Genomic DNA, 23090 nt, shown 5'->3' with positions numbered 1-23090 from the left:
CTTGTCATAAACCAGAAAATACTTAACAAAGACAAATCTCTGGCTGTGAAGAGAAAAGATGTGATTTACTCTAATAGTTAATCTAAACTAAATAAAATGATTGAAATTCTCCCCAAACTAGCACTTACTAACTCAATGTGTCCTTTTAGTTTTTTCTCCTCATCTGTTCATGTCCTCAGAAGTCAACCTCAATTATGTGAGATATATAAGTTGTTTAACAATAAAAAGAAAAACATACACTAGAATCTGAAATATTACAATACTTACATTTTCTGTGGTTCCAGTAATTACATGAAGGCCATCATATGTTGATTTAATATACATACCCTAGAAAAAGACAGCATCAAAAAAAAAAGTGAAGCAATTAGAATGTTTTCAAGTACAATATAAAATCATTTACAAAAAAATTATCCTATCAAAACTGCCACGTGCTCCATGAATCCATATTCAATAACGCCATCTTTAAACTAGTAAAAAATTCCTATCCAAACATTCTGGTTTCTAAAGTTTGCCTGAAGAAGCCTGTACTTAACTTAATCAAATAACTACCTGATAAGTAAATTGCCTGTGAAACCAATAAAATGTAGCATGGTAATTCAATATTTTGAAGAAAGAACACACCTCACTCCCCCAATAGTCCTTACTGTTTGTTCTGGGCCAAAATAAAAGTTATAGTGGGAAACTCTATAAGTGTATTATACTTGATACATATTATAAAATAAAAAGTATGTTTCTACAGAGCCACTTCAACTACAACCAACTAGAGACAGAGGAATGATAAAATATTGTTAATGTAAACTTTTTTCTCTATCTCTTTTGTGGAATCCTATATTTCCTGCCTTTATTTTCATTGAAGAAATTTTAATAATTATATTCAACACTTCTATATCAGTAGTTAAGAGGTAATGTGTGGCAAGCCCTTCTAATAAAAAGGGTGAGATTCCATTTCCCATTTAAACAAAGCCATTTTAGAAAATGCTTTATTACACTTTAAAGATTATTTAGAAATCCTGAAATTATGTAAGCTTTACAAGCAAACAAAAACTTTAAATTATAGACAGTGAGAGAACTTGAAAGGGAAAAAAAATCACAAGAAAATATGCACATTGTAAATGTTAAAATATTTTCATTTAAGTTAAAAAAATTTTTTTTTCCTCTCTAAGGAAAATTCTGTTAGTTTTCTCTTTGGGAAAAAATTACCTAAGTTTTACTCACACAAGTGCTTTGCATTTCAAAATATTGATCTCAAAAATAAAAATAAGAATTTTAATGAACTCAAAGTCTAAAATATAATGGACTTAACAATAACCAACAATATTTCAGGAAAGCGCTGATTTTAGCACTTACAAAACAATTACTGTAGTGTTGATTTCCCATACCCTTAGTTAATTACGTATTTAGATAACTGAATGTACATGTATTTCCATTGGAAATAAGTAAGAAATAAAAACAAGAAGCAGTAAAGTTCATGGGATGGTACTAATAAAAAATGGTTAGGTAGGCTTGAATTCTGAAGTCATTTTAGTAATGTCTTATATCTAAAATGTTGGTACCTGTCCCAAAAATGGCTAAGCCTGGATCACTAACGTGAAACAAAATGAATGTGATTTAACAAGTGTTCATTTACCTCTGAACTCTAGTATTTTAATGTGACTTCATTATTTCATATAAAATAAATAACCTCAACATCAGCACATATAGAAATTAAGAAATTGGCTAGCTGACCCTATGACCCAGCAGTTGCACTACTGGGTATTTACCCCAAAGATACAGACGTAGTGAAGAGAAGGGCCATATGCACCCCAATGTTCATAGCAGCATTGTCCACAATAGCCAAACTGTAGAAGGAGCCGAGATGCCCTTCAACAGACGAATGGATAAAGAAGATGTGGTCCCTATATACAATGGAATATAACTCAGCCATCAGAAAGAATGATTACCCAACATTTGCAGCAACATGGACGGGACTGGAGGAGATTATGCTAAGTGAAATAAGTCAAGGAGAGAAAGACAATTATCATATGGTTTCACTCATTTATGAAACATAAGGAATAGCAGGGAGATTGGTAGGAGAAGGAAGGGAAGAATGAAGGGGGGGTAAATAGAAGGGGGAATGAACCACGAGAGACTATGGACTCTGGGAAACAAACTGAGGGCTTCAGAGGGGAGGGGGGTGGGGGATTGATATAGGCCAGTGATGGGTAGTAAGGAGGGCACATATTGCATGGAGCACTGGGTGTTATACGCAAACAATGAATCATGGAACACTACATCAAAAACTAAGGATGTACTGCATGGTTACTAACATATAATAAAAAAAAAAAGAAATTGGCTAGCTGTTGTTGCCTATGACCATATGGTAATATTCACCTTACACTGGTGACAAGTGTACAGTATACTTACTTTATAATTTAATACTTATTCCATTATTTATGGTAGGGTAAATATAAGGGTGCCATTATAGAACTTAGCAGAAGACAAGATCCTTGCCATCATTTTCCTCCAGGAATTAACAAAATCACATCAGATTAATAGAGGATCTTAAAGTATATTTGTAAGACCTAAACACTAAATTTTGTTTCAGTTTTTTACACAGAAGGACTATGAGAGAATAAAGTGGGAAAAGACAGAGAAAGAAGCAGTATATATTATTTGGACATACAAAACAACCATCACTTTTCATTCTTTATCACAATCATCATGGATATCTACTGGTTACAATGTGCCAGGGACTGTTTTAAGTATTTTATATTTATTTCACAATAGCCAATGTGGTATAAACTATCATTACTTCTTTTTATTTTTTTAATTTTAGAAAAATATTTTATTTATTTATTTGAGAGACAGTGAGAGTATGAGGGGGAGAGTGTCAGAGGGAGAAGCAGACTCCCTGCCAAGCGGGGAGCCTGATGCAGGGCTGGATCCTGGGACTCCAGAATCATGATCTGAGCCAAAGGCAGCCACCCAGGGGCATGTCATTGCTTTTGTTTTAGAGATAAAGAAACTGAGGCACAGAGTAGCTGGAAAGTCTGCCCAAGGTGATGAGGCCAGGTTTCAAGCAAAGGCAGTCTAACTCCAGACCACACTCTCAATCACTAGGCTCCTGATTTATCGATTTATTAACAGGAGAGTTGTGCACCTTCACTTTTCTTATTATAACATAATATTAGGCAACTGCAGGTATTGAAGTCGACTATTCATTGCTTAACATCTATTCTGAAAGACTAAGACCTCTTTAGCACACATGTACTATATGCAATGTGGTTATAAGAGTAACTGGGTTTCATATTTTACAAACTTATTGACCCATCTCCTCTGAAAATGGCAGGCAGAAGTTGATTATGTTTCTCTCTACATTTCTTTCAACACTGCATATTACCAATTATGAATTCAGGTGTTTGACAAAAGTTCTAAATAGTTTCATTAATGATTAGGTCATAGAGAAAGTCTAATATTCTAAGATAAATGTTTAGAAAAGGCAATATAGTCATGGAGATAAAAACTCATGGACATAATCTAGTTGTGCCTCTGGAAACAAAATTTGTGTACAATTATTACACACACCAGGAACCTCAAAAGTGGCAATTGTAAGCTAAAGTAGATATCTGTTATTTAAAGGAAGAAGATCTCATCATTATTTATATATAATTAAATGTTATATGATTTATACTAAAGTTAATCTTTTCAGATGGATAAAAATAGTTTTAAAATGCTTAAATAAAGGAGGATTTAACTATGTATACAGAGTTCAATTCTTGCAATCTCATAGAAGCAATTTTAAAACTGCCACAAAGAATGAAGATATTGTTTTATGCAATACTTTCATTTCTAACCTTAATAAACCATTTGTTGTAAATGCTTTTAATAACTAAAACTGAGTTCATTCCTTTTATCTCCCTCTGGTAGTATTAATGAGAAAAATGGCCAAAAAAGTCAGGTGCCCAAAGAAAGTAAAAGAAGCAAGTTGCTTGGATGATGTTTCAAATTAATCATCTTTCAAATAATGAAGAGTCCATAGAACTACAGCTGATCGCTTGTTCACCTCTGAGAAAGGGTCAAACAGCAGGAGGACATGTAATTCAAATGGCTCTTTTTCTGGAACTGAGACAAATCTGGTCTTCCATCTCATCAAAAACTTTATTCTTCCTTCTTTCTTCTTTTTTTAAAAAAAACCTAATTAATTAATTCTGGAGCTGACTTGAACAGCTCCCTCTCTTCTGCTTAGCTTGCCAAAACGACATTTGCTTCAATCGGTCTCCAAATGTCAGTTAACCAATGGGAGCCAAAGCAACCTCACAGTCAAGTCAAAAGAATAAGGCATATTTGAGGATAATCCAAGCGTCTAACAGCAAAAGAGCTCTTTGAGGCCAAGAAGCTTCCCCAAGGATGTCCCCCCAAGCCCCATTCTCTCTATTCAACTCATTTCTTGGTTCTGATCTAGTTTCGATATGTTCCAATAGCTCTCATTCTCCCTCCTTTAATTTTCTGTTAATCACTGTTGTTTAAAAGCATTTTAGAAGCTAGTTCCATGTTTTAATCATAACAAGTACATTTCCCATCATTTGTTATAATGCTTAGAACTCTCAAAACTAAGAAATCCTAGGGGATTTGACTAATTAGGTAGAAAGCTGATGAACAATCTATCCAGTTTATCAGTGGAAGAACCAAGCAATTACCTTTTGCTTATGAAGAATGTTGTTTTGAAACTGGCAGAAGACCTTCTGCAGATGTTTTAAACTAATTAAACTTCCTTAAAGCTTGGTATTCTCCCACGTCTATTTCTTTCTTTCATTTACCATTTAGACATTTCCTATGGCTAAGCATATGCTAAATGTTACCAAAACCCTCAAATCTATTTATTTCAAATGTGACTGACTAAACTTGCTTAATGGTATCTGATTTTTAATATGATTCCTTAAATAAATCATATAAAATTTCTATTTAGTCATCTCTTTAACATGAATCACAAGAAATAGTTTTTATTTCACTTTTTATTAATATTCAACGCTTTGGGTTCTTCTTTTCCTCCCTTGGAAATATTTTCCCAATGAAATGCTGCCAAATGTCCTTTAAAAATGATTTCTCTAGGTGGTTCCAGTTTTAAAGTTACCCTCCTAAACCTCTCACACTTCCCTTTGGCAATTCCAACTTTAAATGTGCGATAATGGAACAAGCTTTGTTAAGATGTACTTAATGGAGATTTACCTGGACTTAAACCCTGCCTCTATGGTATATTACCTATGTGACACAGGGCAAATTGCTGAAGATCTGTGATTCCATTTTCTCATTTGCAAAATAAGAATGTATCTACTCTAAAGAGTTGTGAGAAAATACTTGGCAAATGGTAAGCACTCAGGTATTTTCTTTTCTCTTCCAGCTCTTTCTCAGACTAATTGAATCTGGTTGTCAGCATTTCAAGTTCATGGCTGTTTCAAAGACCAGACCCAGAGTTACCTCTTTCAAATTTTAAAAATAAAAGACATGTTCAAAGCTATACCTTGCATTAAAAACAAATCAAGATTTCATAATGTTCATTAATTAGCACTGTACTGATTCACTTCATATGATTACTATTTCCCATGATTTCAGTAGAAATTAGTGGGGGAAAAAAATCAAGGCTCTTTTCTCCAAATACTGTCCTTAGCACCACAGACTCATAGAGCTAGAGGAAGCTTTAAGGTTGATATAGTCCACCTTCCCTTCCTGCCCCCAACATTCTACACATGAAAATAGCAAGGCCAAGGAGGTTACATTTACTCCTCCAACTCCTCAAGATCACACTCACAGCTATATTTTATGTAAGGGATTTGGATACAGGTGTCCGGACTCCTAGTCTAATATAATATATATTAATTCCTAATTTTGCACTCCACAAATCATGCTGAGAGAGCTTCCTTTCCTTTATAATTACTGAAAAGGGAATTATAGAAAGGAAAATCTTCAATATTATAGGTTGAAAGATGTTTTAAATGAAACTGGACTGTGTAAAGATAACCAAAAGGAATAGTAAGAATTTAAAATCATAAATATTACTTCAAAGAAGTTTATAAATGCTAAAAATAAGCTCTTAAAGTTAAAATTAGATATGCACTTATAGGCTATGATGATGACATACTTGCTGGTTATATCTGACATAATGATTTCCATCTTCCCAGGAAAACACTGATAAAAGCCACAAAAGCATGAGAAACTACAGTTACCAAAAAGTAATTTGCCAACTATCAGCAGAAAAGTCACTCTATTGAATAGATGGCCTCACACTGAAAATTCACTGTTATGAATTGAAGATGATTATCTTTATTATTACATAAAAAATACATCTCCTAGATGTCAGCCTAGTTTTGGCGAAATCCACCTGTTTACTCACCCTTGTAAGAAAGAACAGATATGAGTTATAAACACTATCGGGTTTGTCTAGCTTACACAACCTAAGGGAAAAGAGCCCTATTAAAACCACAATAAACCAAAGCAAAAGAAAGAAAACACCTACTTGCATGGGCAGGTAATATGGGTTCTTAGTATAAAACTCTTAAACTTCCTTTAAACCTAAGGAACTTTTAGTAGGGGGTGAAAGAATGTAATGAAAGCTAATTTAATACCAGAGTAAACAAGATAATTTAGAAATCCCCATTTTAAATTCTCTTTCATTTTCATTTATCTTCATAAAACTTCTTTTTTTTTTAAAGATTTTATTTATTTATTCGACAGAGATAGAGACAGCCAGCGAGAGAGGGAACACAAGCAGGGGGAGTGGGAGAGGAAGAAGTAGGCTCACAGCGGAGGAGCCTGATGTGGGGCTCGATCCCAGAACGCCGGGATCACGCCCTGAGCCGAAGGCAGACGCTTAACCGCTGTGCCACCCAGGCGCCCCCTTCATAAAACTTCTTAATGTGACAAACTCCCACTACTTTAATTTATCTCTAGAAAAAAATACAAAATATTCAAAGTTTGTTAGAATTTATGGATTCCCCTATTTGGAGGCCGCTTTGCCCACATCATCAGCTGTTTGCTGTCGGATGGTGGCTTTAACAAACATGGTGGCTCTTACCAGCCCTTCACTTGGTTTGATATTTGCCAGCTGAATCACTTCCAGGTGTGCAGATTGTGAAACCAGAGGATCTGATGACAGGGATATGATGTGGTCACAGACTCCAGAAAGAGTTTTACACTGAAAGAAAAAACATTATGGTAAACACATGTTGTATGTAACATATGAATCACTTTTTGTTTTAACTTTCTTATAAGGAAAGATAAAAGAAATAGAAGTAGTTGATATTTTAGTCTATAAAATCTGCATAAGAAAGGTATTCAGGTGAAAAAATACATACACACACACAACACACCTATATTCTGAATTACGGATATAGGAACTAAACACCAAAGTATTCAAGAAAGTTATGGTTTTGTTTTGTTTCTATTATTTGATTCATCAGACTTAAAATCAAATGATTATTTCTAAACAAGCTTAATAATCTGAGAAATTCTGGATAACAGCCATTGGATTGAACTGAACTCAATAATTTCCAAAACACCGATGATCATGATCAGAAAAGTTTTAAAAAAATCCAGTTAATGACCAGGAAGATGAATCTTCCAAACATGCTCAGTGAACTCCTCCTACTTATTTGTCTAGACTTTACTGCTCAAGGTTACTTTCATATAAAGTTTCCTACCTCCTCCAAGCAAAGTTTGCCACTTCCTCAATACTGGTTTCTCAGCATTCTATGAAGTCTGAAATTGTCTAATTTCATTCTGAAGCCCTCTGGAGGCAGGAACCATGTCCTACTCATCTCCGACTTCTCTTTGTCCCCTCCCCCTAACTACCACCCATAGCAGGTAGAGAGATCCTACAACATATAAGATCCTCAATAAATACGAGCTGAATAAACTGAAGAGCAAATGAATTTTAACACTTAGTAGAGTGGCTGGACTGAGGACAGAAAGCCAGTACTTTAGGTTAGGATAAATCCATTCATGCTGCTTATAGAATAGACTTAAAATGCTACATCCATAATGATATGGTTAAGAGTTAGACATGGTAGAATCATGAAGAAAGTGGGACATAAGCGAATGAGGCTTGGAGTATACTCCCCTTGAATATGCTGGTCCTTAGATGCTTCAGACTCTCGCTGCACTTACTGGAACTTGGCGTCCATCATTTGATTTACTTTTTATTATTGTTATTGTTATTTAACCTTTATTGTGGGAAGAGCCATTATTTTGCAGCAATCAAGGTGTCATCTTCTCCGACATGTTACATTTTTTCTGTGACCTATTTTAAGGGAGACAGTTCTCTCTGCCTGGTCAAGATAATAAGGACTCTCTTTTTGTTTGCTATATTCTGTACGTGGCCCCTCAGTCTGTGCTGGGTTCAGCTTCCTCACACCAAATAAACTGCCAAACTAAATTTCCCTCATAATCACACTCCTTTTTTGCATCTGCTTCTCAAGGCTCCACTTTTACTGCAGCCATCAGCCTCCAGAGCCAGACATTAGCCGGCAAGATACCAATACCCATGGAAAGAACGTGGGCTTGATATGAAGACAGATGTGGGCAATCACCACACTGTCAGTTACGTGCTGTGTAACTTTCAGCAAGTTATTTTATATCCTTGAGACTCAATTTCCTCTTGTAGAAAATGGGGTAATAAGAATTGTTTTACATGGTTTATATGACAAATCAGGTTAATGTATAGAAAAAGAGCCTTTATCCAAAGAACATACTAAATAAATGCTTATTTTCCCCCTGTTGCTTTCTCTACCCTCAAAGGGCTTAATCCTTACTCATGGGATGAATTATCTCCTTATTCTTCATTATATGGCTTTGTTGACCATGTTACAATGACCAGTAACCACACTGCACGGCCATGATGGGAGACTTCACATCTCTTTACTCTCTCTGATGTTCAAATCTCAATGCTCGGGTTTAATGAAAGTATTTACCCTGAAGAGCTGCTAAGCACAGTGCCAAGAAGGAGACCACCTCCCAGAATTTGGGAAACCTACAGGGCCCCATGTGGGCACGTGCCCTGTGTGGTTGCACAGGGGCCTGCACTTAGTACTGCGCTCTGCTCTTGTGGTCTTGGAATTTTCCATTGTTCTTGAACAAGGAAGGGACCTGATGTTTTTATTTTGCACTAGGTTTCACATATTATGTAGCACATCCTGGGACCCCAGTTGTGTATGTGTATGTGTATGTGTATGTGTATGTGTATGTGTGTGTTTTAAATCCTCTTGAAAATATTCATTAGCAGCTATGGGGAAAAGGACAGAATGGCAGCACTTAACATACAACTGGCTGCATTTCAAATTGCTGCTGTTTGAAAGGAAAGAGAATACTTTTGGGCAGATTTAAATCTTTCAGCTATTCCTTTCCTCTCATGTGTGGGTACATTTTCATGCTTATTTTCTCTTTATCTCAAGGGGGAAGATAATATACTTAATTCTTAAAGAGTTTCTAAATAGGACACTTGGATTGCATGATAATCTAAAGGATATATATATTAATACATATATAATATATAATACATAATATGTTATTAATATATATATTAATCTAAATCAGTATGCCAAAAGAAATCTAACAATCTAAAGGATTGTTTATATATGTTATATATATATACGTATATATATATATGTCAATCTAAATCAGTACGCAAAAAAGAAATCTTCATAGTTTCTACAAATTGAAATATTTCAAAATATTCCAAAGCATAAATAAATAGGAAAGTAATGGACGGATATCAATGGCTCAATATGTGTACATTACAACATTCAGGGCCTCATAGAACACACTGGTAATGAGCAAGAGTAACTCTCGTATTCAGGCACTGGAAGCACTTAGAAGTGGGGTAGAAAGAGGAAAGGCAGAAATACTAGACTGGAGATGTGTTTACAAAAAAGAAAATACCAATTAAATCCACCGTATTAAGTTGCAAATCATTTTCTCAGATTCCTCTTCTTGAGTAATTTTGTTTGCCAAATACTTGCTATGTGCAAGGTCTGCTGGAATACAAAAGATGAGTAAAACATTGACTTTACCAGAAAAGCCATCAGGATTTAACAGATTAAAGATCTTGAAAAAAATAATAGGAAGACTTAGAAAAGAAACCCCACTAGAACCTTGCTGCCTGTTTTAGAGATAATGTACTAGAACCTTTATATTGTAGTATTTGGCACTTGACTAAGTAAGCCAATTAGAAGGGGTATAAAATGGCCTGGCTTTATATGCTAATTCTGTACTCATTACTGCATCATACATCAAGCCACTGCAAGAAATCACATTAAGAATACTAGGCAAAGTTCCAGGGAAGTTATTTAACACATTCTTGTAAAAAAGTAAATTTGTTCATTCAGTAAAATTGTGTGATATTATGTTGTTATCATTTTTTTAAAGATTGTATTTATTCACTGGACAGAGAGCAAGAAGGAGAGCACAAGTAGGCAGAGCAGGAGGCAGAGGGAGAGTAGCAGGCTCCCTGCTGAGCAGAGAGCTGAATGCTGGGCTCCATCCCAGGACCCTGGGATCATGACCTGAGCTGAAGGCAGAGGTTTAAGCAACAGAGCCACCCAGGCGCCCCTGCTGTTATCATTTTAAAGCATAGTATTATCTACTGCTACTTAATAGTATATTCTAGAAAAAGAAAATTATCAGATGATAAGAAAAAATGCATCCTTTATTATTATAAGTGAACATCAATATTACAGAGCACCTACCACATGTCTAGCACTATGGTAAATAGCTGACCTTTGAACAGCATGGGTTTGAACTGACTGGGTCCACTTACATGCAGAATTTTTAGAGTTTAGTACTGTAAACGTATTTTCTCTTCCTTAGGATTTCTTTAATAACATTTTCTTTTCTCTAGGTTACTTTATTATAAGAACACACTATAAATACATATAACATACAAAATATGTGTTAATCAACTATCTCATAGGTAAGGCTTCTAGTCAACAGTAGGCTATTTAATAGTTAAAGGTTTTGTGGAGTCAAAAGTTATACACAGGTTTTCAGCTACATAGCATTTCAGTGCATTGTTCAAGGGTCAATCATGCTTCATATTCATTATATCATTTATCCTTATAACAACTTTCTGAAGTAGATATTATTATAGCCAGCATAATAGAGGAGAAAGCAAGGCAAAATAAACAGATCAAGGTCATTGCCTTGGCAGAAGGACTTGAATTCTTAATCATTATGCTTACCATCTCTTATTTCAATCCTTAAGTTTCAACATGTTTTTGATCAATTTCATTTTGTATTGCTTAAAACCTAGGTCTCTATTAAATGGATATTACATAGCACACTTAAACTACATAGTATAATGAAATATAAGGCAATCCTGCAAGCCTTCTTGCAATTTAGAATGCTGTTTAGATAAGAAGTAGTAGATTTGAGACTGTGAAAAGCACAGCTCTCTGGGAAAACAAAGCCATTTTAGTAGCAAAAGAACAACTCTATTCTAGCTAGAAGATGACTTGGTAATCACTTGTATTAAGGGTATTCTTCTGCTATTTTTGCAATATTCATACCAAAGAATTCTAAATTCTATTTAATTCTAAAAACAGAAAGAAAAATTTGAACCTGAAATTAAAGCCTAGTAAATAACATGTCTTTAATAAAGCTAAAGGGAATATAAGATGACAGTGAGTATTATAACTGACCCTGTGAATTCTGTTGTAAGCTACCCAAGATGGTGACAAAAAAATAGTGACTAAATAGCAGTTGACAAACAAGGCTAGCTATGACTCAAGGACCTTTTAAAACAAAAGAGGGTCATGGGCTAGAATTAGTGGTACTGTGACTTTTTTTCCTTCCAGTTGTTCATATTAATTTCAATTATGCATTAATATAACAGAACATATTCTTGGAATGAAATGGAAAGTTTTCACATTCTGTTCTACATACATAATATATTATATATATATATTTGCATATATGTGTATGGCTGGTTCACCCAAAACTAAAAGTTCTAAAGGGAAAAAAGATCCAAGCACAGCATGTTTAGTATAAAATGAATGGTTTTAAAACAGTTGTAAAAGCAACATTTTAGGGGGTGCCTGGGTGGCTCAGTCAGTTAAGCGTCTGCCTTCAGCTCAGGCTGTGTGGTCACAGGGTCCTGGGATCGAGCCCCACATCAGCCTCGCTACTCAGCAGGGGAGTCTGCTTCTCCCTCTCCCTCTGCCCCTGCTCATGTACTTTCTCACTCTCTCTCTTGCTCACTCTCTCTTTCAAATAAATAAATAAAATCTTAAAAAAAGCAACATTTTATTCACTGTGGAGATTCAAGAAACAGCAACCTTATATTAATATATTAACTAACAATAACAGCATTATTTCATTATCACTGACTTTATCAAGTACTTATTAATACCTGAAGTTTCAGTTATTGTATTTCAAAAGGGAAACACAGTAAGTACTCTAAGTACAAACAATATTGAAAAGCTAAGTGATAGGAAAGAAGTCTTTCCTATGTTCATTAGCATCGGCGCATACTAAGACATGATTAAGCTACTCAAAGTATTTTAATTTACATTTTTCTAAATAAGTGAAGTACTGGGTCAGTTATTCTGAGTGTACTGGAGGAAATGAATGGAACTATCTTTAGATTAAAAAATTAGAAATTCATTTGACATAAGAAAGAACTTCAGGCTCATAAGCTTAACAAAAGATTTTACAAAAAAAAAAAAGACTACAAAAGGACATTTCTCCTTTTAAGTATATACATATATAAAAGGGACAAGAATACAAAATCAAGATAAAATGGGGGAAACACCAAATGGATGCATATATATTTTAAGAAGGCAACAATGATGTGAAAGCTACAATTTAAGAACAGTTTAAATGATTCAGGTTTTATTATCATAAAATAGAATATAGTAACAAAAGTTTTATTTTGATAGTGTATACTTATTAAAAGTTATTAATATAAATATTTCAATTAAAATAGTCTAGAAGACTATAATAGTCATAGTCCTCTAGATTATAGAGGACTATAATGTCCTCCAAAATTGTTTGTTTTGTATATTAGTATAATTCAGTATTATAAATCATGTGATTCTATGACAATTTAGGATGACATTTGCGTTGTATTTTGTGAACAAGAGAGGTTTTGTTTTTCTAAAACAGTACACACTTATTCTAATATTAGTGAGAACTCTAAATATTTCTCATTCAGAAATACAGTATTCTAAGTACCTTAATACTTGACATATCTCTGTTGAACTAACAATTTTGTACTTCTAATTATGATGGTTCCCTAATAAGATGCAAGGAGTAAACAATCAGAGGTACCTTTGAAAGAGTAAAATCCACAAACAGAATTTAAATTGGTATTCAAAACTACTATTCTACATAAATATTCCCCAACACAGGAAGACTTTCTTGCTTATATGAGTAAAGAGAATTGAAGGAGAGACAATTTTTTAAACTTAAAAAACTAATATAATAGAAGAAAATTTCAATTTAAGCCTAATGTAAAAATTCTATCTGTATACAGTGAAGATTAAGAGTGTCAAATAGCTTCAGAATGCAACTGTAAGAGCAAATAAATGAAGGTTATATGAACTTTGTTCCAACAAGGCCCAGAAAACTCTGCAATTCCTTTAGGTTTCAAATTCTGAGGGTGGGGAAAAAAAAAAACAACAAAACAAACAACTAACAAAATGAAAAGAAACCACCACCACCATTTCATTAAACCATTCATTCACTCAACAATCACTGAGTATCTGCTAATGATTCAAATGCCAACTATTATGTTCAAGGATTTCACAACCTGGGGAAGTGTTTCAGGTGATCAGTTTGGCTTTGTGCTTAATATCACCAACATTAAGCATGCTGCCCTTGTGTTCCCGATAATGGAAAAGAGGCAATAACACTTTAAAATAACCATCATCTGCGAATGATGAGGTCAGTATCAAACAGTGTGAGAACATCAGTCCCAAATGTGTACCTGCTCTGATGAGCAAGAAGTGGACCCATGACACTTCCAACTTACTTCCAATGGCATCCCTGAGACATCCTGGTCTGAATTAAAGTTGACACCAGAGGCCCCACTCTCCTCTAGTTTCTGACAGGGAAACAGTCAGCTAGAAATCAAATTTGATGGGGGGAAAATCTCCAGTCTATTTGCCTGCTCCCTAAGGGGCAAGAAATAGAGCTAGGGAGGCTTGCAGTGGGTCCCCAGGTAGTTGAGAGAGCACTCATTAGGGGGCGTGCTACTTTCCAGGCTCAAAATTAACAAGGGTCTGGCCATACCAATAGCTCAACTAAGATGTAGGTTATCAGAAAGAGGATGCCATTTTACTTTGGCCTCAAATGGTAAGACTGAAGCAGTCCATTATAATTAGATGAACTTGAGGAAAATCGAGGCAACATATACATATATAGATATAGATATAGATATAGATATAGATATAGATATAGATATAGATATAGAGAGTTTACAGGCAAATAGGAAAAAATAGCTGAGACCAGCAGGGAGCAATGTCTTCACTTATAGTTGAGAAATTCAAAATTGCCATATATAGTTTTTTGGGAGGAAAGAGCTAATTGCACTGTGCCAATTATGAATTTATTGGGTCTCGGCTCCAAATTCACCCTTCAGTGCTTGCTCTGTGATATGGTCAGGACGCTTCAAGCATTTCTGCTTTACAGAAAGCACACTGTTAAGATCTTATCAGTAGAGGGTGCTAAAGAAACATCACAAGGGGAAGGAGGCTTCTCTTTCAGGTTCCCCAGTGTTGCATTTTGCTTTGTCTTGCTCCTGCTGCACAGTCCATTAGTGATGGATGTGTATGAGAACATCCTGTGGTGCCCAGACCATGCAGGCTCTCAGTGATCTCAAGCTCAGCCTGGGCTCAGTGACCACCATCCTGGGGCCCTCTCAGCCTCCTACCCACAGCAGCACACCACTCTCTCCATGAGCCCTCCCAACAGTGTCACTTGCTTATATCCTGGAAGGTTGTTTCCTACTTGCCTGGTAACAGTGGACCAACTCTGGCTTAGGCAACCCAGTGAAGCTGCAACCCTCTGGCTGCAATGAGTTTTGACTCTCAGCCTGCACCCCTTGGCTGGTGGGAGAGTGTCTGACTGTAAGTTGAACTTCCTTGCATATATCCCCCCCATCTTGTCCTAGGGAATGCTTTACATTCTCTTTACATCTGTATAGGTACACTTCTATCGTAGTTTAATATCTACCTATCTATCTAAAAAGATTTTACTTATTTATTTGAGAGAGAGCAGAGGGAGAGGGACAAGGAGACTCTGTGCTGAGTGGAGAGCCCAACTGGGAGCTCGATCCCATGACCCTGAGATCATGACCTGAGCCAAAATCAACAGTCAGACACTTAACCAACTGAGCCTATTTAATAATTATTTAGATCAAACTTGTTGTTTTAGTTACGGTTTGATTTCTGTCTCCAGATTGATTCCATTACCTTGATGAAGAAATCTTTACATTTACAGTGACTGCAACTGTAGTTTAAAAAAATTCACAGTGTCAAAAAAAAATCCATAGTGTCTTTGATCACATACAGAACGGTCTCAGGTCAAGACAGCTCTTCAATTTATCACTTCATGAGACCATACTGTTTTTTACTGATTTTGTGAGTTATCACCAAAGAATTATGGCATTTAGACCTTAGAAAACACAGATACTCCAATCCTCCAACTTAATCAGAAAGGCTAATTTAGTTTGTTCACAGCTAGTAATTGCCAGAATGAGGTCAGGACACCAAATCTCTTTAACTCTCAAACTGGTACTCTTTCTACTACATTACTCTGCCTCACTTGACTCTCCAACAAAAACAAGTATTCTTTGAGAACAAGGATTGCACACTCAGAGTCAGTCCGTGTAAGTATTTTATAATGTATAACGTGATCAGCAAATGTAATGTTAGCAAGACATCCATGTAAATACACTGATGTACGTAATGTCTACCCAAATCATAATAAGACACATTAAAAAGAGATTATCTTAATTCATTATGTATGGCCACATTCTCTTTAGTATATACACATATTTTCCTTTTGTCCTAGAAAAGACAAACATTTTTTACCTCCATCATATTCTATCTGATTTCTTCTTTCCTCCATAAGACATTGATTGTAGGAAGTTAAGTTACAGTTAAAATAATTTATAAGGCAATTAACCATCCAAATGTCAAAACCTGAAGATAGTCTAATACAACACTCAAGAAATCAATGCCTATTTCAATAATAGTGTTAGCATGCTTCTTCAGGTTGAGCACAAAGATAGTGAAGGGGGCGCCAATATAGAAGGGTCCAATTAACTGTGAAAACAAAGAAGCCTCTTGATGCTTTTCATCTATAAAACTCAGTATTAGAATTCATGGTTTAATGAGATAGCCCAAATCTGCATGTCCAAATGCTACAGTTAACAACCAAAATGTCAACCATACGAAAAAAAATCTCTACTTGCAATAGCTCCAAACCACAGCTTTAAGAGAAGAGTCTAGCTATAATTGCCAAAGCTGCCTTTTCAAAGCATTAAGGACATTTGGAAGGCCAATGTAAAATTATTTTGATGATGTTATTGGAGTGCCACTATTTTCAGGAAATCTCTAAAGATAAAATATCAACATGATAATTTTTATTTTATTATGGAACATGCTGCTGTCCTAGTACTTATATCCTCAAGGTTTGGGGTAATCAGAAGAAATCTATGCTTACATAAATGATACAACATAGATGGTGGGAAAAGTCTCAAATGAGCTCTTTATTTTCTCCTCCGGGCTCTTCCATTAGACCTGTTGGTTGTCTAGTTTTAGCCATTTCTAGTCTAGATAGCAGAGAAGGCACAAGACTCTCAGCCCAGATGGAGTTCAGGAGTAAAGAACTCATACATTTAAAGACAGGAAAAAATTATATGAATGTTTATGAAATAAAACAAAGAGTCAACATGCCAAAATAAGCCTAATTCATGATCAAACCTAAATTAGTGAAGAAAAAGAATAGCTTAGACGGAAAAGAGAAAAGATAAGAGAGCATTTCCGAGAATGTCCTTCCTATAAACTGTAAAGTACTATATAACAAAAAGATAATCTTAACACTAACATAATAAAACAGGCATTCATTGTCTTTATTCCTCCTGTTATTTTTATGAAAGCAATGGGGATAAAATACCAGTACAAAGCAAGTGCCATATATAAGACCACACTGTTGGTCAATGTAAAAGTTGTATTTGAGCTCAGTACAATCTGATTTAAACAATGTCACTTTCATGATCACGCCTGGCCTGAGATTTCTGGAGTTTATCAAACCTGGCAAGTGTTCCAGGCTCAGCAACGAGAGCACAGGGCTGTGACAAGCACAGTTTAAATCTGCTGAAGCACAAGGTCTCAAATGGCTTGTCAGGAGCGCTTCTCTCTCCAGATTCAAAGACTTAGTGAAAGGTGGGAGTGAGGAGAAAGCGGGGTACAAAACTCAAGAAAAATCCAGATTTCCTGTAACTGACTTACTATGTATAAAACCAGCATCTGTGCAGAGCAAAAACAGATGTACTCCAACATATCAGGGAAAGTGTAATCAGGGTCAAAGCCTAACGGAAAGGGAAATACCAGGTCAATAGAGGGGAAATACCTTTCTGCTTATCATTAGCTAACAATCATTCAGACGTATAGTGCACTGATCATCTGCATTTCCTTTTTGTCTTTTATGGCTGCACTGTGCGGTCAGTTCCATTATACTAACTGACAAATTCCAAGGAAACCCAAGTTGTTCAGTTTCCCTTTATTCATTCTCATGTTTCATATTAACAGACATCTTTGTCTACCACTGCAACCAACCCTCTTCCACCCAGTGTTTTGGTATTCAGAGTCTACTACTTTAGAATTTTAAGCATAAAAAACTCCTGTTTTATTTTTATTTTTTTCCTCTTAATTTTATTTTATTTTTTTAATATTTTTTTAAATTATATTATGTTAGTCACCATACAGTACATCCCTGGTTTTTGATGTAAAGTTCGATGATTCATTAGTTGCGTATAACACCCAGTGCACCATGCAATATGTGCCCTCCTTACTACCCATCACCAGTCTATCACATTCCCCCACCCCCCTCCCCTCTGAAGCCCTCAGTTTGTTTCTCAGAGTCCATAGTCTCTCATGCTTCATTACCCCCCTTTCTTTATCCCTTTCTCCTCCTACCGATCTTCCTAGTAAAAAACTCCTGTTTTAAAGACAAAAACAGTGAGCATCAGGAAATCTAGCATGTGTACCATAAAATTATCCATTGAAAGCCATCAGGATTATGAATCTAATAGAATACATACTTGTGTAATTTTTCATTATAAAAGCAATGCAAACTGGGGCGCCTGGGAGGCTCAGTCGGTTAAGCATCTGCCATCGGCTCAGGTCATGATCCCAGGGTCCTAGGATTGAGCACCGCATCATGCTCCCTGCTCAGCAGGGAGCCTGCTTGTCCCTCTGCCCCTCCCCCTGCTCACGCTTTCTCTCACTCTCAAATAAATAAATAAAACTCTTAAAAATTTTTTTGAATAAAAAAATAAAATCAATGCAAACTAATTGAAGAAAATTGGGAAGATATTTAAAAATTTTTTAAAAATCAGCTATTATCTTACTGAGCAAACACAATAAATATTAACATAGAATATTCTCTTTTAAAATTTTCAACAATGATGACATGTTTATAATGCTTTTAATCTGGTTTTTGCTTAACATTATTATTTAGAATCTTTCCTTGAATATTGGAACATAAATATTTTAGGTACATTCAAAAGTGTAATTTATTCATAAATTATATATTCAGATATAATTTCAAATATTAACTATGAATAGTAAATATTTCATCTTGTAATTGCACCATAATTTACTGACACGTTACTCTGTTATTTCCTATTTTTCACTATTATATAATGCTGCTCTAAATTCTTGCTATAAAAAAATCTTATTGTGTTTTATAATTTGTTTTTACATCAGATTCCCAAGATAGTTTAGGAGCCAGACTGCCTGAGTTAAATCCTGTCTTAAATCCTTTCCAACTGTGTCACTTCAGAAAAGTAAACTAACCTTCCTGTTCTTCACGTTTCCTCATCTGTAACATGGACAGGATAGTAGTAAAACCTGTCTTATAAGGTTGTTATGAGGCCCAAATGATTAGTTTATATACAGCACTTGAAACAGTGCCTGAGCCATACTGTAAATACTATGTAAATATCAGTATTAATGTTTCTGGGTCTTAAAGCTGCCTAAAACTTACAAAGGTTTAATGAATGTACATGCCTAGCAGTAAGGTATGTCCATTTTAATTTCATTAGTTTCTCACCAGCATTTGAATATTTTTAGTGTGTGTTTTTTTGTGTATATGTATTTGTGTTTATGAATTTGTAACGTGAAAATTTGTATTTCATTACTGTGTTACAGGGCTTCCTTGTTTCTGAGGAAAACTGCCACTGGAAAGTAATGGTAGTGTTTGTGATAATTTACGGATGCGGAGCTTCTCTCTTTAAGAAACAAATAAATCCAATGTTATTTGCGTTATCTTTCTGATTTATCTAATGATACTTATCGATTTGATTTATATAATAACCTTCATTTAAAAAATAGTAGCACTCATATATTTTTCTATTCCTCACTATCTGCTATAGACTCAAGGTTTGTGCCTCCCCCTAAATTCTTATGTTGAAACCTAATCCCAAGTGTGATGGTTTTTGGGAGTGGAGTCATTGAGAAGTTACTAGGTCGTAAGGGCCAAGCCCTCTTAAATTGGATTGGACTAGTGTCCTTATAAAAGAGACTCCAGAGTACTCCCTCACCCCTTCCACTATGTGAAGACTCTCTATGAACCAGGGAACAAGCTCTCACTAGACACCAAATCTGCAAGTGCCCTTAAGTTGGACTGCCTAGCCTCCAAAAGTGTAAGAAATGTTTGTTGGTTAAGCCCCCCAATCTAGGGTCTTTTTGTTATAGCAGCATGAATGGCATCTGATTTGTTGTTCACCCCAGTACTTTGCTACCACAAGTTTCCTATTCTAGATTTAGAAACTTTTGCTTCATTTATTTGGTAAACTTACTCAAATACATTTTTCAAAAAGGTACTTTAGTGATCTTGCTGATCTAAAAATATCTTTTTGTTGCTTTCACACATGAATGATAATTTAGATATAAACATTTTGGGGCATTACTTTTCTTAAAAGATTTACGGATTTTCATTGTCTTCTGGCAGTTATGGTTTCACAGTACACATCTGAGTACAGCATAATTCCTGTTTCTTTGAAGTTACAACCTCTCATGTGTCTCTTCTCACTGGTTAAATGAATGTAGTTGCTTCTTGCCGTAAAACAGTAAAATGTTACCAGAAAATATCTTGAAGCTGTTATCTTTCCAATTCACTTTCTGACTTTGTTGAGAAATTCAATTTTCCCAATTTCTATTCCTAAATTTTTCTATTATACCCTTAATTGTTTTCTATTGTTTTCTTCTTTAGAAACTAATAATTAGTTGAAGGTGCATTAACCATAACCTATCCTCTATAGCCATTATCTTCTCTCATTTTTTGTCTTTTTATTAATTTACTAAAAATCTGAGTGTCAATAAAGTTTATTTCGTGTCTCATCGTTTCAATTTTCTGCAATAACCAGTATGCTTTTTAATACTATCAGCATGGTTTATTTTCTATTTCCATGTTCTTAGTTTTATTTATTTCATTTTATTTTTTATTATGTTCAATTAGTTTTAAAGACTTTTTTTAGTTCGTTTTGTGCTCAATTTATAGTGGTTTTGCCTTCCTTATAAGATGGTATTCTATTTTAATGCAAACGATATTCTTTTGATTCTTATTGAGATCATTAAAGAGATGTTCTTAATAAACTTACTGCATGGGGAAGGATTTCCTTCTGATATATGAGGGGATACTTCTTCTCTTTCCCATTCTTTTTCTTTGCTTATCCTTAAATAAAGACCTATTTCAAGAAAAGACACACCTCACAACTGTTCTGAGCTATCTCAGTTTGTCCAGCTGTTGAAGAGTACTCTGATGCTTATATTGCCTATGGAACTCCTAGGATATAGTAGGTTTTCATAAATGATAAGTTCTCCTTCCTCTTCATAATTGCCTCCCCTACCCTCCAGACAAAATAAAGATATAGGGATTGGGTCTGGGCTGAGACAGATGATGTTCTATTTCTAGTAGCTGAGGTATGCAGCTACTCAAGCTACTGTAGTATCTACTCATTTGTATGAGTACTCTGATTCAACTATCATAGTAACAAAGAGAACATTCAAATTTAGTCATAATTTGATTCTAAACAAGTTATATCAAAACCCAAGTTTTTATTTTCTGGTGCACATAAAAAAGAAAAAAGGGAAAATAAAAACACATAAGTACTGGAAAGAAGGTCATGAAATTATAAACGATTGTACTTAGCAGATCTTAATATTCTCATATTACATATTAAGAACAAAGTCTCCTGCAAATATCAAATCATTATGTCAAACACCTGAAATTAATATAATGTTATGTGTCAATTACAGCAATAAGTTTTTTAATTTATTTAATTAAAATTCACGTTAAAAAATCTCAAAGAAAGTTAAAGCACTTGACTAAGGTCATGGAGATACAAAGTGTTAGAATTAGGGTTCAGATAGTTCTTACTTAATGTGATTTCCTCTACACTACAGGGAATCTGGAAAGAGACTTTTTTGAATATTTTGTTTTAAAGAAAGTATTCCAGCATCATATACCAAGTAGTTGGTATAACTTAATACTACTTTATTATTTTTAACAAAGAATCTTATTGTGAGAAAAGCAACACACAAGTATACAACCTTCTACTAAAACCTAGCACATTAAAAGGCCAGGAAGGGAGAAGTGGAAATAGACAAATACCACATGATTTCACCATATGTGGAATTTAAGAAACTGAATAAACAAACAAAGGGGGTGTGGGGAGAGAGAGGCAAACTATGAAACAGACTCTTACCTACAGAGAACAATCTGATGGTTACCAGAGGGGAAGTGGGTGGAAGGGTGGGTGAAACAGGTGATGGGGATTAAGGAGGGCACTTGTGATGAGCACAGGGTGATGTGTCTGGAAGTGTCCAATCATTTATATGGTACACCTGAAACTAATATTACACTGTATGTTAACTAACTGGAATTTAAATAAAAACTTAAGAAATGTTAATAAAAAAATAATAGAAGAAATCCAAATTAAAAAAAAAGAAGAAGAAAAAAATACAAGTGCTTTCTGAGCTGAACTGATTGGCTAATGCCATCCACAGTCTCAAACCATCATCAGACAGGATCTTTAAATTCTCACTAGATGGAATGTGAAATTGGTGAAATTGACACAGTAAAATATTGCATTCCCTTCTAAACTTCTTCAATGTTACTTATGTTGTCATTTATTTCTAACAGAGGTGAAGAAGTTATCAGGACAGATGAGCATCAACCAAGTTACAGATTTACAAAGAAAAATAGCAAACTGTTCATTAACAAGAAAGGAGATACCTTTCTATAAAGTATAATATACTTACATTCCATTTCTAGTAATAACATAAAATACCTGCAAAGTCATTAGTTAATTAAACGAATATTGCCAAATTAAAATCTGGAAGGTTATTTGGTGAGTATAGAATCTGATCAAAGGCAGATTGATTATTTTATTATTTCATCCAAATGATGATAAGCTGTTTACCCTATTATATAACCAAATACTTTTCTCTCTTTTTGTCACAAAAAAATTTCTGATTTCAAATTCTCTTTTTTCTAGGTTTTTCATTACATTCCAAACTTGCTACATACTACAATCTTAAAATTTGTGTCACATTGTATCATACTTATTAGGATACAAAAGAATGGTTGTAACTAATTTAACCTGTTCTTTTATACTTTTTATCTTCTTTTGTACTTTTCCTATGAGATACGCAGAGCTCATTTTTATAGGCTATAACTTTATATTTAATTACTAGTTAAAGAAATATTTTCTAATGAAGATGAAAATAAATCCAAGCATACTTACCACATGAAGAATTTTATTCTCTGTTTCATACACAGTACAATCCTTTAAAAAAAAGAAACATATGCATTAGTTTTTAAAAAATCAA

At 34.7% G+C, this 23090-nt stretch overlaps 1 protein-coding gene across 4 annotated transcripts in view; it reads right to left on the bottom strand.

Annotated features, from left to right (window-relative positions):
* The window catches only part of CNKSR2 (connector enhancer of kinase suppressor of Ras 2), a 251661-nt gene that overhangs the window by 129560 nt on the left and 99011 nt on the right, over positions 1-23090 (bottom strand). For all 4 annotated transcript variants that reach the window (XM_044377559.3, XM_044377556.3, XM_044377557.3 and 1 more), the window contains exons 5-7: positions 23006-23047; positions 7049-7168; positions 268-327 (exon numbers count right to left, since the gene is read on the bottom strand). In XM_044377559.3, coding sequence (XP_044233494.1) covers positions 268-327; positions 7049-7168; positions 23006-23047 — 222 coding nt within the window. The remainder of the gene's footprint in view (positions 1-267; positions 328-7048; positions 7169-23005; positions 23048-23090) is intronic.

Source organism: Ursus arctos, chromosome X, assembly GCF_023065955.2.
Source record: "Ursus arctos isolate Adak ecotype North America chromosome X, UrsArc2.0, whole genome shotgun sequence".
Lineage (NCBI taxonomy): Eukaryota > Metazoa > Chordata > Mammalia > Carnivora > Ursidae > Ursus > Ursus arctos.
The sequence above is the reverse complement of the archived record's forward strand: the minus strand, read 5'-3'. Positions and strand labels throughout refer to the sequence as shown.